Consider the following 16,885-nt stretch of genomic DNA (forward strand, 5'->3'; position numbering starts at 1 on the left):
AGGCCTAGAGAACATATAGCGGGTACCTCTCCTCTTTCCCTTTGTGTTGGTCATTTTGGCGAATTATTGAAAGATGGCAATTCTGGCTGAAAGGTTATTCCTAAATAATTTATTTTTTAATACTGTAAATGGAATTTATTTTTATGTGATTTTTAAAAATCTTATTTGAATTTTAGCAGCTAATATGCAGTGTTAAATTAATTTCAGGTGTACAATATAGTGATTCTACAATTTTGTATATTACTCAGTGGTCATTAAGGTAAGTGTATGCTTAATCTCCTTCATCTATTTACTACCATCACCACCACCTGTAACCATCTGTTGTATATAAATACCTGGTTTTGGTTTGTCATTCTTCTTTTTTCCTTTGTTCATTTGTTCTGTTTCTTAGATTTCACATAGGAGTAAAATCATGTGGTATTTATCTTTCTCTGACTGACTTATTTCACTTAGCATTATACTCTCTAGTTCCATCCACATTGTTGCATATGGCAAGATTTCATCCTTTTTAATGGCTGATTAATATTCAAATGGAATTTATTTTTAATTTCATTTTCATAAAGTCTTTATTAGTGTATGGAAATACAACTGATTTTTAAAAATCTTTCATCCTGCAACTGTGCAGAACTTGCTCGTTAGCTCTAATAATGGTTTTGTTTTGTGAATTTATTAGGATTTTCTGTATACAGTATTATCACCTGTAAATAGGGATGCTTTTTATTTCTTATCCAGTCTGAATCCATTCATTTCATTTTCTTGTCACATCTTCTGAATAGAACCTGCAATACAGTATTAAAAAGGAGTGGCAAGACTGGACATCCTTGTCTCATTTCTAATCTTAGGGGACACCTAGACTTTCACCATTAAGTATGATGTTAGCTGTGGATTTTTCATGGATGCCTTTTATCAACTTGAGGAAATTCCCTTCTCTTCCTAGTCTTTTGAGTATTTCAGTCAGTTGGTTTTGGCAAATGCATTTTCTGTGTCTATTGAGATGATCATACAGTTTTTGTCTTTTATTTTTTAATGTTTTTATTACATTGATATTTATATGCTGAATTTACCTTGCTTTTGTGGGATATATCCCACATGTTCATAGTGTGTAATCCCTTTTTCTTATGCTCTGGATTAGGTTTTTCTAGTATTTTGTTGAGGACTTTTATATCTCTATTCACTTGGATATCTAGTTTTCTTGTAATGTTTTTGTCTGATTTGGTTATTAGAGTAATAATGATTTCAATACTCTCTTTCTCTCTCTTTTAATAATCAATGGTAATTTTTCCTTAAATGTTTGAAGGCATCTGGTTTGGACTTCTATTTGAACTAGAAATGAAAAACTTTCGGCAATCTCATAATTTTTATATTGAATTGAGATTTTCAGATTTCTTCTTAAGTTAGTTTTGGTAGTTTCTAGTAATTTATCTCTTTCATCCAGGTAATCTAATTTATTGGAAATACAGTTCATGTATTACCTTATTCTTTTTGTTTCTGAAAGGTTGGTTGTAATACTCCGTCTTTAATTCTTGAACTTAGTTGTTTGTGTCTTTTCTATTTTTTTCTTGGTTAGTCTAGCTAAAAGTTTATTAATTGCATTTCTCTTTTCAGAGAGCCAAGTTTTTCATTGATTTTAAAAATTTATGTTGTATTTTTATTTTCTAGTTTATTTCTATTCTGATCCTTATTATTTCCTTCCTTCCGCTTGCTTTGGGTTTCATATGCTCTTCTTTTTCCTGTGCCTTAAGGTAGATGTTAGGCGGGGGATCCCTGGGTAGCTCAGCGGTTTAGCGTCTGCCTTCGGCCCAGGGCATGATCCTGGAGTCCCAGGATCAAGTACCATGTCGGGCTCCCTGCATGGAGCCTGCTTCTCCCTCTGCCCCTCTGTCTCTCTGTGTCTCTCATGAATAAATAAAATCTTTTTTTTTAAAAAGGTAGATGTTAGGCTATTTATCTGAGATCCTTCTTTTTTGTATTATTTTTTAAAAGATTTTATTTATTCATGAGAGATGGAAAGAGGCAGGTTTTTTTTTTTTTTTTTTTTTAAATATGAACATTTGCAGTTACAAATTCCTCTCTAAGCTGTACCCTTGGTGCATCCAATGTCAGTATGTTTTGTTTTCATTGCATTTATCTGAAAGTATTTTCTAATTTCCTTCATGACAACTTTTTTTTTTGACTCATTTGGTTCTTGAGGGGTGTGTTTAATTTTCACACATTTGTGAATTTCTCAGTTTTCTTCTGTTATCGGTTTCTGATTTCATTGCGTTGTTAGAGAACGTACTTCATATGACTTCAGTTTATTTATACTTAGATTTATCAGATTTATCACTTAACATGTGGTCTGTTTTAGAAAATGTTTTATGTGCATTTCTGAAGAATATGTATTCTGTTTTGGGGTTGAGTGTTTTATAGATGTCTATTAATTGTAGTTTTATAGTGTTACTTAAGTCTTCTGTTTTCTTGCTGATTTTTCTGTTTTACACATTGTTGGAAATGGGGCATTGAGATATGCAACTATTATTTTTGAATTATGTTTTTCCTTTCATTTTTTTAAAAGATATTTATTTATTCATGAGAAACAGAGAGAAAGGCAGAGACAGAGGCAAAGAGAGAAGCAGGCTCCATGTAGGGAGCCCGATGTGGGACTCAATCCCAGGACTGCAGGATCACGCCCTGCGCCAAAGGCAGATGCTCAACCACTGAGCCACCCAGGTTTCCCTCTCCTTTCAGTTCTATATTTTTTTTTGTATTTTGAGAGTTTCTTGTTAGGTGTATACATGTTTATAATTGTTATATCTTGTTGATGAGCTGGCCGTGTTTTCATTATAAATGTTCTCCTTTGTCTCTAATAACAATTTTTGCATTCCATTTTGTCTTCTATTAGTATAGAAGTATTGGGGATCCCTGGGTGGCTCAGTGGTTTAGCGCCTGCCTTCAGCCCAGGGCGTGATCCTGGAGACCGGGGATCGAGTCTCGCATCAGGCTCCCTGCATGGAGTCTGCATCTGTCTGTCTGTCTATCGTTTCTCTCTCTCTCTCTAATGAATAAATAAAATCTTTAAATTAAAAACAAAAGAAGTATCACTGCAGGTCTTTTCTGACTCCTGCTTGCGTAGTATATCTTTTTCCATCCTTTTCCTTTCAACCTATTTTGTCTTTGAGTCTGAAGTGTGTCTGTGGTAGACAGCATATGGTGGTTGGATCAGTGTTTTTTTAATCTTTTATGCTAATCCCTATTCCTTAAATAGTTTGTTCATCCAGTTGCATTTAATGTAATTACACATGGGTAGAATTACATCTACTTTGTATTTGTGTTTTATGTGTGTTACGGGGGTTTTTTGTTCCTCATTTTTCTATTACTGCTTTCTTTCATGTTAGATATTTTCTAGTATGCTAATTTAATTCTTCTGTTTCTTTTGTAACTTTTTAAATTTTAGAGTTGATTTGTTATTAAAGTTAATAACTTAAAGCAATGTAATTTGGGTTCATATCAACTTAAGAGGCATATATACACTTTTATATAACTTAATTCTTTTCTATGTACTATTATTGTTATACAAATTATTATATGTTGTGTACTAACAAAACACTTCATGTTATTGTTTTATGCAGTTTCTTTAAACCTGTGTATTTTTTGTTGTTGCTTGTGTAGAAAAGAATTAACATAGCAGGCCTCACTGCATATACTTAGAATGGACTGCTTAAGAGGTCCACCCTTGGCTAGCATCTGAGAACTTATTAGGTCTACACCTGCCTAACTGATAAGAATGGCTCACTGTGCCTAAGCTGCTTATACAAACAATATAGTTTATGCTGAATGTCTGCTTTTCTTCTGTGAGGAATTTTGGTATGTGGTAGGCAGAGGGTACCTATTGATCAGCTCATAATAAAACCCTGGGTGCTGAGTCTCTAATTTTTCCTGGTTGGCAACATTTTCCATGTGTTGTCTTAACTCATTTCTGGGTGGAGAGGAGGAGGAATTAAGTATATCCTTTGTGACTCTATTTTTAAAAGATTCTTAAGAGCTAGCCCTGACCTTCCCTGGACCTTGCCCTGTGTGCCGTTTCCCTTTGCTGATTTTGCTGTGTATCCTTTTGCCTTAATAAATTATAGCTTGTCAGTATGACTATATTGCTGAGTCTGTTGAGTTCTTTAGCAAGTCATAGAAATTGAGTGTGGTCTTAAATACTCACTACACATGCTATAACAGATTACCACAAATTTAGTGGCTTAGAACAATTAGTTTTGGAAGTCAGAAGTCCAATATGAGTCTCACTGGGCTAAAACCAAGGTGTCAGCATTGCTATATTCCTTCTGGAGGCTCTGGGGGAAAATCCATTTTTCTTGCCTCTCCTTCCTTCTAGCAATTTCCTGTATTCATTGGCTCATGGCTATCCCATTCCATCTTCCAAGCCAACAATGGTCAACTTTTCTTATGCAACATCACTCTGACACTCACTTTCCTGCTTATTCCTTATTCCTTTATTTATAATGATCCCTGTGATTATGTTAGGTCTGACCAAATAATCCAAGGTAATCCTCTCATCTTAAATTTGTTAATGTATCTTATCTACAAAGTTCCTTTTGCCATGTAAGGTAATATATATGCAAATGTTCTAGGAAATGACATGTGGACATCTTTGGGATGGCTTTTGTATACACAGTGTTCACATATAGAAGAAATGAAAAGAAACAACACGTTTTGTGGTCTTTTTAGATATGTAATTACCATTCCTGGTGCTCTTTCTTCATGTGAACTCGATTTACTGTCTAGTATCCTTTATATTTCAACCTGAAGGACTCCTTCTGTATTTTTAAAAAGATTTTATTTATTTATGAGAAACAGAGAGAGAGAGAGGCAGAGACACAGGCAGAGGGAGAAGCAGGCTCCATGCAGGAAGTCTGATGTGGGACTCGATCCCAGGACTCCAGGATCATGCCCTGGGCTGAAGACAGGCGCTAAACCACTGAGGCACCAAGGGATCCCCATCCTTTTGTATTACAGGGAAACTCCAGTTGTAATGAATTCTCTGTGTTTATTTATGTTGGAATGTTTTAATTTTGCTTTCAGTTTTGCAGAGTGGTTTTACTAGATATAGAATTCTTGCTTGGTAATCTTTTTCTTTCAGCACTCTGAATGTTACCCACTGCTTTCTGCCTTATTATCAACAATGGGTTGAGCAACCCTTTTACATGATGAGTTCCTTCTTTCTTGCTGCTCTGAGATTCTTCATCTTTCAATAGTTTGTGATGTGTCTACGTGTGGATAACTTTGATTTTATCCTACTTGCAGTTTGTTGAGCTTCTTGGATGTGTACATTGTTTCTCACTAAATTTGGGAAGTTTTTCACTATTTTTTAAATATTCTTCTTTCTGCCTCTTTATTTTTCCCCTCTTTTGAGAATCCATTATGCATATATTGGTGTGCATACTGGTTTCAGATATTTTCCAACTCTGAAATTTCTGTCTGGTTCCTTTTTAAAAATTTTGGCTTTTTATTTATATTCTGTGTGATGAGTCATCATTTTCATACATTCTTTAGTTTTTAGTCATGGCCTCCTTAGTTCTTTGAAAATATTTAAAATAGCTGATTTAATCTGTCTAGTTAGTGCAACATTTGAGCTCCCTCAGGGTCAGTTTCCACTGATTGCTTTTTCTCCCTTGTGTATAGGTCATGCTATATTTATATATCTTACAATTTTTGAAAAAATAGTGTGTCATCCCTGGAACTCAGATTCTCCTCCTACCCCACTGTTTTTTGTTTATTGTTTTTATTTCTTTAGTGACTTTGGGGCACTGATTTTTTTTTAAGTTTATATTTTGTGTTGTGTGTGGTCACTGAAGAATCCTCAGTTGGTTTAATTGTCAAGTGAAAGCCTATGGCCTTCTTTGGCCTTTCTTGATTATGCAACAGTTCTGGACATTTGTGTGACTTCTAGAGTCCCAGGAATCTGTTGGAGCTATTCAGAGGTCCTTACTGAAATCTCATTCCTCAACTTGTCTAAAACCTATTGTTTGCCCCAACAGTTCTCCCCTTTCTCAGATGGTTGAGATATGCAGCAGTTGCTCTTGGAAGCTTGCTTGCTTTCCCTTTCTTTCTTTCTTTTTTTTCAAAGATTGTATTTATTTATTCATGAGAGAACAGAGGCAGAAACATAGGCAGAGGGAGAAGCATGCTTCCCGCAGGTTGCCTGATGCAGGACTCAATTCCAGGACCCCAGGATCACACTGAACCACTGGGCCACCCAGGTGCCCCACTCTTGGTGGGATTCAACAAACACTCCAAGCTCTTTGCAATGGAAGAATTTTGAGTCAGGTTAAATAAAGTCAGCCTTTCTTGGGTCTACTGGCCAACTGCTAGATAGGTCATATGACATTTTTTGGGGAATCAGACTGAAGAAGTTCTAGTTCCATTCTGCCCTCTCCAGGGGCAGTCAACCTGCTTATTTTCATGGTTTACATTGCTGTTTTGGAGCTGGGGATAAGGGTGAGAGATAGGAATAGAAAAAGTTAGAGACTCTTTTTACCAAGATTCTTAAATGCTGCCCATATTGCTGCAAGCCTTTGGGTAATTCCAGGGTTCTGAAAATGTTGATTCTGACAATTTTTTCTTTTATGGAAGAGAGAAATTTTGTGGATCTTTTCTATTTTTAGTTGATGTTCTCCTTTTTTTGTCTCTGAATGTGACCTTTTCCACTCATTTTTATAGTTGCCCTGTAGGAATTTGAGTTTATTGGGTTATTTCTCAAGATTTTTGACTTTGCTGGGGTGCTTGGGTTGCTCAGTCAATTGAGTCTCCAACTCTTGGTTTTGGCTTAGGTCATTATCTCATGATATCAAGCCCGGCATTGGGCTCTGCATGGAGTCTGCTTAAGATTCTTTCCGCCTCCTTCTCCATCCTCCTTTGCTTCTCCCCCTGCTCTCTCTCTCAAATAAATAAATAAAATATTTTAATTAAAAAAGAAGAGATTTTTGACTTGGTGGGGGGAGATAAAAAGATTTTTGACTTTGAAAAATTCTTTTTCTAGCTTAGATAGACAAGAGCCCGAAAAATACTGAGTTAAATTTAATATGGTGTAATAATGATCCTTAGTTCATTCTCAGTAATGGAGTGGAGTATCTTGCAGAAATAAAGCACTTCTCCCAGCACAATGTGTAAAGTATTAATACTGTATTATTCTCATTAGTGTTATTTATTTTGATTTTTTTTGTTTGCCCCTTCTGTTTTTTTTTTTTTAATTTCTGATATATTCATTTTTTCCTCCTAAGGCAGTAAAGAATGCTGATGGAAGAACCATTTTCCTAATTTTCAAATTGTTGAGCTGGTTGCCATGATGGGTGAGTTTTTTGTCTCTTACTATTTTATTTTAATTAATTAATTTTTGAGTAAAGGGATAAAAGTTTATTAAGTAAAGATACAGAGAAAGCTCTCAGAAGTGAGAAGGGTCCCAACAGGGTTCCCTTTTGTTTGTAATTAAAGGATAAAATGGGGAAGAAAAATTTTTCTTCACGTGTATGACATTTTTATAAAGAAGTTTTAAGATGTGGTAGACTTACATAATGTTTTATATTTATTTACTTAATAGCTTTTCAGTTAGAGCACTTTTTGAGTTAACGTACAGATTTGGAATGACTGTTTCATGCAGGATATCCTAATAGGGACATTCAAAATAAACTGCTAAGATGGATTGGGACTTACTTAGAGTCTGATATCCAGAGAGAATACTAGATAAAGAAACCTGACTTTTAAATTGCCCTTTGTTTACATGTCATCTCACTAAGAAGTTATTTATTCATATGGTCCTCTTTTTTTATATCTATGATAGAAAAAGTATACTCATTTTTTTAAAACAAGGAAATTGGTATATGTAAATGTGATAAGAGATTTAAGCCAGGCATTTATTTTGGTGCTGTGATGTTAGACATGAGAAAAGACCTAAATTCAAGTGTTTAAATTTTTCCTAATGAAGAAAATAATTAGAACATGAATACATATGTTTAAGTATTAGAGTTCCCCTCTCCCCAGTGTAAGATTAAGGATCTTATCTTTCTTAAGAAGGTTATATGAGATAATTTTATTCTAATTGAGATCATTCTCAGCTTATTTTTTTCCCCTAAGGGCAGACTTATTTTTATCAATAAATGACATGGTCTGGCTTAGACCTGTGGACAGAACACACTTTGTGATTACATTATACCCAATTGGCTCAGTTGCTATTTGGCGAAGCTAACATGATAAAATTTTATTTTACAAAAAATAGTTTATGAGGGATTATAATATTTTCTCTAAACATGGCATTTATTAATAAACTTGTGGCATCATTAACTTTAATTTTAATATACAAATAATTTCATTATAGGACAGAATATATTGAGTCTTATAAAAAATTAATACATTAGAGAAGTCAGCTATTTGTGTGTTTGAAGGGCTGATGAAGCCATTGAATTGCTACATTCTTTTTAGTGATTTCTCCTTACAAGATAAAGTATGTTTTAATTATTACTACTCTGAAACATAAATTATTCATCACCAGAACAGTAAATTTTAAAATGTAAGCTGTAAAAGCCCCTCAATTCCTTTGTTGATCATTTGCTGATTATCATTAGTAGAATTGATTTACTAATGAAAATCAATTAAATCATCCCTACCTTTTCCAGAGAGCATGTAATTGGTATTACTAGGAGATTAATGCTTATAGTCAGAAATTTTTGATATATTTGGAAGAAATTAAAAAGTTCATGGTTCATGATCCTTTCACTCAGTTTTATGGATTCACTGCTTTTTTTTCTAAGGAATGTGTTTTACTTACATTTTTACCTTTTAAGTTGTTACTGGCTGAGATTGTTAAATAGTCTGTTAAATGTGTGTAGTCTTGTTGAACTTTATGGTGAGGAAGTTAAAGAAAACACTTCCAAATATCAGTAGGTCATTTTCCACAGATAAAGCTTTTTGTTTCTGACTTGAAGTACTGATGAAAAACTCTAATAGGAATTCTGTACTTTGAACATAAATGCCAAATAATGATGAAAGTCTTTTTCCCCTACCCCACTTGCTTAAACTTTTAGATGTTCTGTTGATGTTTTATTAAGGAGTCACAGAAAGTAACTTGTTATGATGGGGCTGTTTTAACACATATACTAGGATGTTACATTGTTAAAAGAATCAGAATGACTTTATCTTGCCTGTGTCACACCTAGTGTGATGCGAATGCTTCAGTCTAGTGCAGTTTTTTTTTTTTTAATTTTTATTTATTTATGATAGTCACAGAGAGAGAGAGAGGCAGAGACACAGGCAGAGGGAGAAGCAGGCTCCATGCACCGGGAGCCCGACGTGGGATTCGATCCCGGGTCTCCAGGATCGCGCCCTGGGCCAAAGGCAGGCGCCAAACCGCTGCGCCACCCAGGGATCCCAGTCTAGTGCAGTTTTAATGTTACTTGTCTTCAGTTTTTAAATAATTAAAATTTTATTTCACCAAAATAAGTGTAGGCATTGAAAATGTGCTAGAGGCATTTTTTGTGTTAATGTATTGTATTTTGCATTAAATTTCATGATCAGCTTTGTGTTTAATATCTATGATAAATACATATTGAAATTACAATTCTGTGTTTATGTTACTTTGAAAATGCCTAGATGATCAGCAAGCTTTGAACTCAATCATGCAAGATTTGGCTGTTCTTCATAAAGCCAGTCGACCAGCATTATCTTTACAGGAAACCAGAAAAACAAAGTCTTCATCACCAACAAAGCAGGTATTTGTTTTAATATTTTAATAAATACATATTGTTATATAAGTTCTTTGTCCTGAATATCTTGATCTTATAGACGGTTTGTTAAGGTTTAAGTCTAGCTTTTGAGTCAGATATTTTGTTGTTTGTCATACATTTTTCCAAACAGATGGGCATTTTTAAAAATGGTAGAGTTTCATTTAATGTGGTAGCTGCTCTCTAATGCTGATATTTCATCCATTCTTAAAGCACTTAAGATAAGCAAATTGTGGGGATCCCTGGGTGGCGCAGCGGTTTGGCGCCTGCCTTTGGCCCAGGGCACGATCCTGGAGACCCGGGATCGAATCCCACGTCGGGCTCCGGGTGCATGGAGCCTGCTTCTCCCTCTGCCTATGTCTCTGCCTCTCTCTCTCTCTCTCTCTCTCTCTCTTTCTGTGACTATCATAAAAAAAAAAATAAAAAATAGGATAAACAAATTGTTTTTATTTAAAAATAGTCTATTTGCAAATGAGCGTCATTTTGATTTTTATAAAGTTTGGGATGATCAACACAGAAAGTGGGAATATAATATCCTACATTTCCCTCTAATAGGATTAGCAAGTATCACATACCCATGGTGCTAACACTGAGAGATCTTGGTGCTCTTTGCTTTCAGCTCAGGTTTAGCAACACAATTCTCATATCAGCTCTTTGGCAGACACTATCAGTTGATTGGAGTTCACACTGAAAATGAAGTCTCCTTTCCTTCCACACTATCTTTAATCAGTGACTAAGGAAAAAAAAAAAAGAGTGACTAAGAAAAAAAAGACCTAGAAATTCTAGAAATTTTATCTGATCTCTGAAATGATTTATCATTTTCTTACAGAATGATGTTCGAGTCAAATTTGAACATAGAGGGGAAAAAAGGTAAGGAAAGAAATATTACATATCAGTTTCTTGATTTAATCAAATGAATCATAATTAAAGCCATTAGAGGCTTTTTGTGGACTTTAGTGGAGGTTCATGGCTTACAAATTGAGAATAGAATAGAATAGTGCTTCATAATGTATAACATATATTTAAAATAGAATCTCAAAATTTAGGCTAAACATTAGGAGCAATTAATGTTTTTATTTTGGGAAGTAAAAAGGTCATTGCATAATGCAGCCTTTAAATATTATCATTTCCTGTTATTTTTACTCAGGGGAAAGTAAATATATTTCTCCATATTATAATTATATCATCCCTTCAGATTTTTTTTTCAGATTTTGTATAGAACTTATGTACATGGAATTAACATTCATAATTTTGATTCAATAGACCTCAATCATATGACATGTATTTACTTAGTAACACTGAGGAAGATAAGTTGGAATGGTGGCTATAAATTAATTAGCATAGGGATAAGTCTAACCTTCCACTGGGTATCTGTATCTTAGTGCAGTGGTGAAGGGTGGTGGTGGTGGTGGTGGTGGTTGACAACAAAATTGCTAACAAGGCCTAATAGGAGTTGAAGGTGGGATTTCATTTCTGTTATTAGTGTCTGATTACATTCATTTAATGAAAGAGCTATCTATTTTAAGGACTTTAAAAAGGCTCATAAGTCATATAACCTAAAGATGTAAAACTGTTTTACATAGAGATGTCTGTAAAAAATGGGGTATACCATATATACCATCCAGTTGTTCAATCTACTTTTACCCTACTTATTGTTCTTTTATGGATATATTTCTTCAGTTTTTTTCCATTCACTGAGCAGTATTTATTAAGTACTGTAAGTACCAGGCCTTGAAGGAATAACGTGAGCAAAACAGACATGGTCCCTCCCCCTTACAAAGTTTACAGTTTAGTAATCTCCAAGCTTAGGTGTGTGCTCCCCAGGGAGACATAGGCTAATCCTTCGTAGCATAGGAAGAAAATACTAGAATTGCAAATTTTTAATTAAAAAAATATTTATTTGGGGAATATCTTTACATGTAGGTGCTCAAAAATGTTGAGTTGATAAGGGTACAGAAATCAAAATTTAAACCCACAAAGAGGAACTTTATTCTTTTTAACAGTTTCATTGCATTCCGTTATATAGGTATCACATAGGTGATATACTTATGTTAGTTTATACTTAGTTTATACTTAAGTTAGTTTATACTTAACTAAACTTTAGTTTTAATCACTTTCTTCAATGATCATTTTACAATTGCTTTTTAATATTCATTTAATAGTTTCAGACCTAATTTTGTGTTTCTCTATCCAAGAGATAACTGTTACAAGTATGTTATCTTATTTAACTATGTCTAGGAAAATTAATTCTCTTTAAATTCTGTTTATGCAGAATCCTTCAGTTCTCCAGACCAGTTAAACTGGAAGATCTGAGATCTAAGGCTAAAATTGCCTTTGGACAGTCTATGGATCTCCATTATACCAATAATGAGGTAAACATACAATTTAATTTTCAGTAGCTGTTATTTTGGAAAGTACTATGTTCATTTAAGAGATTATTTTAGGAATGTTTATTTAGGGATTAATAAGGATGTGGTATGTTAGAGAAATAAAATAGTACAAGTAAAGCTGTAAATTTAAGTGAAATGTATTTTTTCCATTGTGGAAAGTATTTATAGGTGCTACTATGCAAATAATTGAATAAGAATATATCGAAGGAGGAAATATATGTATTACTTAGAAGTTTGCTGCTGGGGCACCTGGGTGGCTCAGTCAGTTAAGTGTCCAATTCTTGATTTTGGCTCAGGTGGTCACCTCAGGCTTGTGAGATTGAGCACTGAGTCAGACTCCCCGCTGGATGGGGAATCTGCTGGAGATTCTTTCCCTCACCCTCTGCCTCTGCTCCTCTCCCCACTTGCCACGTGTGTGAACGTGTGTGGTATACGCTCTCTCTGTCTCTCTCTCAATAAATAAATGAAATCTTTTTTAAAAAACTTGCTGCTTATTTATGTTTTCTTATAACTCTGTACTTTTTGATGAACTTTTTTTCTTATACTCTACACTTGGCTGTAGAGACAACAGAGCTTTGGTAGATAGTTTAGTTAAAACTTTAAAGAAATTTTTGTGTTGGTTAGGACCTGATTAGATCATTATGTTTATGTTTGTGAGTCAGTACGTGTAAATTTAAGGGCTTGCTCTGGCAATGAGGAGCTCTGTGTTCTGGAAAATCCTCTTTTGAACTTTCTGCAAAATTCAGATTGGATGAGATAATCTCTGAGGTTTCTTTCAGATCCTATGAGATCTCAAGATCTTGAATTTTGAAATTTTCAGGGACAATTTAGTGATCAGTTAATTTGTTCTTGTTTTCCTCAGAAAATACTTGTTGAATTTGCCAGGCATAATGCTGTGATTTATGAGATGCACCCTACAAGAAGTTTATAGACTTACGGTAGAAGCAGGCAATTAAATGATGAGTTCAAATATATGAAGTTCTTTTAAGGACATGCATAAAATATCATTAAGAAGAATAAAGGCAAGACAGTAGGTGTCTAAACAGATTTAGATAATACTAAGGAAGAACTGAGGTTGTAATATTTCATTATTTCATTACTGAGACTTAAAGTAGTCAGACTTGCAAAAGGTTTGAGGAGAAGAACATTGCTGGTAGAGAGAGCAGCTGAGAACAGTGCCTACAGAGATCCTAAGACGAAAAGACTAATATGTTTAGGAATAGAAAAAAATGCTAATGGGAATGAAGAAAGGTAGAGAGCTTACTAGAAATTAACTGGAGAAAACGTGAAAGTGCTTTGCAAATGTTAAAGAATTGTGCAAATAAAATATTTTCAAATACTAGATTTTCAAATGAATTATTACTAATTTAAAGTAAAAAATATGTAAATGTAGTTTGTCTAGAGAAACCACTTACAGCTGAAAGCAGAAAATATTTTGATAAAGTAAAAATCTATATCCAAACAAATATTATCCCCGAACAAAGTGATGAGTATCATACTATAGTAATACCTTAACATTTTATTTTTTCATTAACATTATTTATTTTTTCAATACTTTTTGGGTTTTCAATTAGCCATGAACACGTCTTGTTGCCTGGCCCTATTGTATTGGCACTTACTATTTCTGTTGTGCTGGCCTGATTTCCAGCTGCCAGCGCCTTAGGCTCTGAGGGCTTTTCAGAGGTACAGTTGTAGGACCTATGCTCAAGTACAGGTGGGGGTGCCAGGGGCGTGATGGGAATGAGACTCAAGGATGGGATGGGAAGTGGGGATGGATTGGTTCCACTAACCATAGTAGTAACTTGCTGGATAACACACTCTTTATGGGCCTTCTCCCCTGTCTTCCCCATTCCCCTACCAGTGTTTTGTTGAACCTTTTCCTGTATAAACAGGCTTGAATTTGATTCTTTATTTCATGGTATGATTTTAGGGGAACCAGGTATATCTTTGTTTTTGTTTGGTCTAAAATTATATGATGGAAAACTTTAAAATGCCAAAATACATTAAGACTACAATATTGACTTGATTACCAGTCTAGTAGGTCTATCAAGAAAAATGAGGCTAGCTTGACATAACTTGTTCATGTTGTATATGTTCTAGCTCCTAGAATTGCCTTTTCTTTTCTGAGGTCTCCCATTTTGTTTATATAATTTTTTCTAGAGTTTTCTTGAGGATTGACATCAAGCTAACTGATCTGTAGTTTCAGGACCTTCTCCCATTTTCTAAAAATTGGAAAGTTTCTCCATTTTCAGTTTCTTTTTCTCATGCTTTCTGAAGGATTTCTGGTGAGTGGTTCTGCCATTATGTATGGGTGGCATCTTGGCAGGAATGTGGTAGAAGAGACATTAGGGTAAGATTATGTTGTTTAAAATTGCTTGCAAGTTAAAGATTCTGTGAGTTAACCATGACAAACCCAATGCATGCCCTTCCACAGTGTGGGTACTGGGAAAAAGCTTATAGAGTCTATTAGTTTTGTGGACCTGTGACAAGCAAAACTCATTTATGTTATTACCCAATTCTATATTTTTTTTCCAGCATAGTATAAATCCCTGTGTTCTAAGAGAACCATTATTCTTTAAACTTTGTTTAAAGTTTGTTAAAGTTTTCCAGAATTGAAACAATGAGGAAATTTAAGCTGGGATTGGTTAGGTTTGGTAATTGGGCTCCTCTTTATCTAATAGTGTCAAGTATGTGTGTGTGTTGTCATGGGGGATGGTTGTGAGGATGTTCAGGCAAGGTAAGTGAATTTTCTAAGATCTTTCTCATTTTAGATGATTAGAGGAGGAAAATCTTTTTATGGACTATTATATTTCATTGTGTAAAGTCACACAAATAAGTCATTTCTCTCAAATTTAGGTTCTATTTAATGGGTTTTTGGACTCAGTTTTTAGTTTCCAGAAAGGATTTATATCAACTAACAACTAATGCATCAATATTAAGGCAGAAGGAAGTAGATTTCATGAAAGAGGCTGAAATGAATTCATTAAGCAGGAAAATATTGTGTGATTTATTTAACGTAATTTAGACAAGCTGAGACTTGTTCTGGACTCTTAGTCCTCATTGTTAAAATTGATAATAGGTAACATTAGAACATACAAGGGATCACATCAAAACTGTAGGCAGTAATCCAAGCTACCAATCTACATCCTCCTCCAGAATGTCCAGATTTCACATTAGCAAACTCAGGAAGAACGGAATCACTAATGTTAATATTTTGTTACTGTGATTTAAACTAGTGTCTTTTCCTTCCCAAAAGCAATAGTATCTTGGAGAAGTAAACAATCCAATTATTAATAAATGTGTGAAGTAACTGGTTTTCTCTTCAAGGGAAAAACTGGAAAAAAAATAATCAGTGCCTTAAAATGTTTTCTAGTACTTAAAATACAATTTAAAAGAATATTAAAAATAACAAGATGTACTAATATGGTTCATAATTAAAAGGAAAATGAAACGATATTTTTTTCCTTTATGCTTATTCTGTGATACCAAACAGTTAATACTCTTTTTTTTTATTAGAAAAAAATTCTCGAGCAGCCCAGGTGGCTCAGTGGTTTAGAGCCGCCTTCCGCCCAGGGTGTGATCCTGGAGATCAAGTCCCACGTCGGGCTCACTGCACGGAGCCTGCTTCTCCCTCTGCCTGTGTCTCTGTCTCTCTCTTTCTCTCTCTTTGTCTCTTATGAATAAATAAAATCTTAAAATCTTTTTTTTTTTTTAAGAACTTCTTTTTTTTTTTTTTTTAATTTTTATTTATTTACGATAGTTACAGAGAGAGAGAGAGGCAGAGACACAGGCAGAGGGAGAAGCAGGCTCCATGCACCGGGAGCCCGATGTGGGATTCGATCCCGGGTCTCCAGGATCACGCCCTGGGCCAAAGGCAGGCGCCAAACCGCTGCGCCACCCAGGGATCCCCAAAATCTTAAAATCTTAAAAAAAAAAAAAAAGAAAAAGTATTCCCATAGAAGGGAAAAAAAGGCCTGGTTAGTAGGTAAGTCAGAATAGTACAAAACAACAAAAATAGCTACAAAAGAAATCAGTATAACGTCACAGTATAATGTCACAGTAAGTGAATTTAATACACAGTAAGTGTATAATACACAGTAAGTGAATTTAAATGGATTTCAGGATAGAATTCACATTAGTCCAGAATCCACATTTTTTGTGTTTGGTAGCCTTTGTTAAAACAAGGACTGTTTTCCAAAAAGAAATCTGCAGAGAATGCAACCATGGCAGCTTAGTGGGTTTAGTTGCAGATGAAGTTTTTAATCTTATGATATCCATTAAACGGTACTTACCAAGCGTTTGCTCTTTGCCATGCTCTGTATCAACTATTAGTGTCATTGTCCTCAAGGAATTTATACTGTAGAGAACCCCAAACTAACTAGGTATTTACATTTGAAGGCTTCTATACTATTTAATTAGAGCAGGGTAATAGGTATGGAATCTGTTCATTTGTTTTTATTCTGTCCATCCTTCAATGAGTTGGAATACATAGTGAAGATTATTGACAGTTGTCTTTAGCTACTAAGTTTACATTTTAAAAAGTTTTGATTTTCTTAAGTTGTGTAGGTCATGCTTTCTCATAGACTTCTTAGCTGCTTTTGTCCTTTATTTATTTCAAAAAATTATTTTAGAGAGCAAGTGTGCACACACCTGAGTGGGTGTGGTGGCGGAGGGAGAGAGGGAAAGAGAAGCGTCAGGCAGACTCCCTACCGAGTGTGGAACCTGACGCAGGGCTCA

General features: G+C 34.6%; 1 protein-coding gene across 5 annotated transcripts in view; it reads left to right on the top strand.

Annotated features, from left to right (window-relative positions):
• Nucleotides 1-16,885, top strand: part of MAP3K2 (mitogen-activated protein kinase kinase kinase 2) — a 94,628-nt gene that overhangs the window by 38,757 nt on the left and 38,986 nt on the right. For 4 of the 5 annotated variants that reach the window (XM_077861286.1, XM_077861285.1, XM_077861289.1 and 1 more), the window contains exons 2-5: nt 7,266-7,334; nt 9,628-9,746; nt 10,588-10,628; nt 12,031-12,130. In XM_077861286.1, the coding sequence (XP_077717412.1) occupies nt 7,328-7,334; nt 9,628-9,746; nt 10,588-10,628; nt 12,031-12,130 (267 nt within the window). In that variant the 5' untranslated portion in view covers nt 7,266-7,327. The remainder of the gene's footprint in view (nt 1-7,265; nt 7,335-9,627; nt 9,747-10,587; nt 10,629-12,030; nt 12,131-16,885) is intronic. The other variant, XM_077861288.1, reaches the window with a different exon arrangement.

Source organism: Canis aureus, chromosome 20, assembly GCF_053574225.1.
Source record: "Canis aureus isolate CA01 chromosome 20, VMU_Caureus_v.1.0, whole genome shotgun sequence".
NCBI classification, from domain to species: Eukaryota; Metazoa; Chordata; class Mammalia; order Carnivora; family Canidae; genus Canis; species Canis aureus.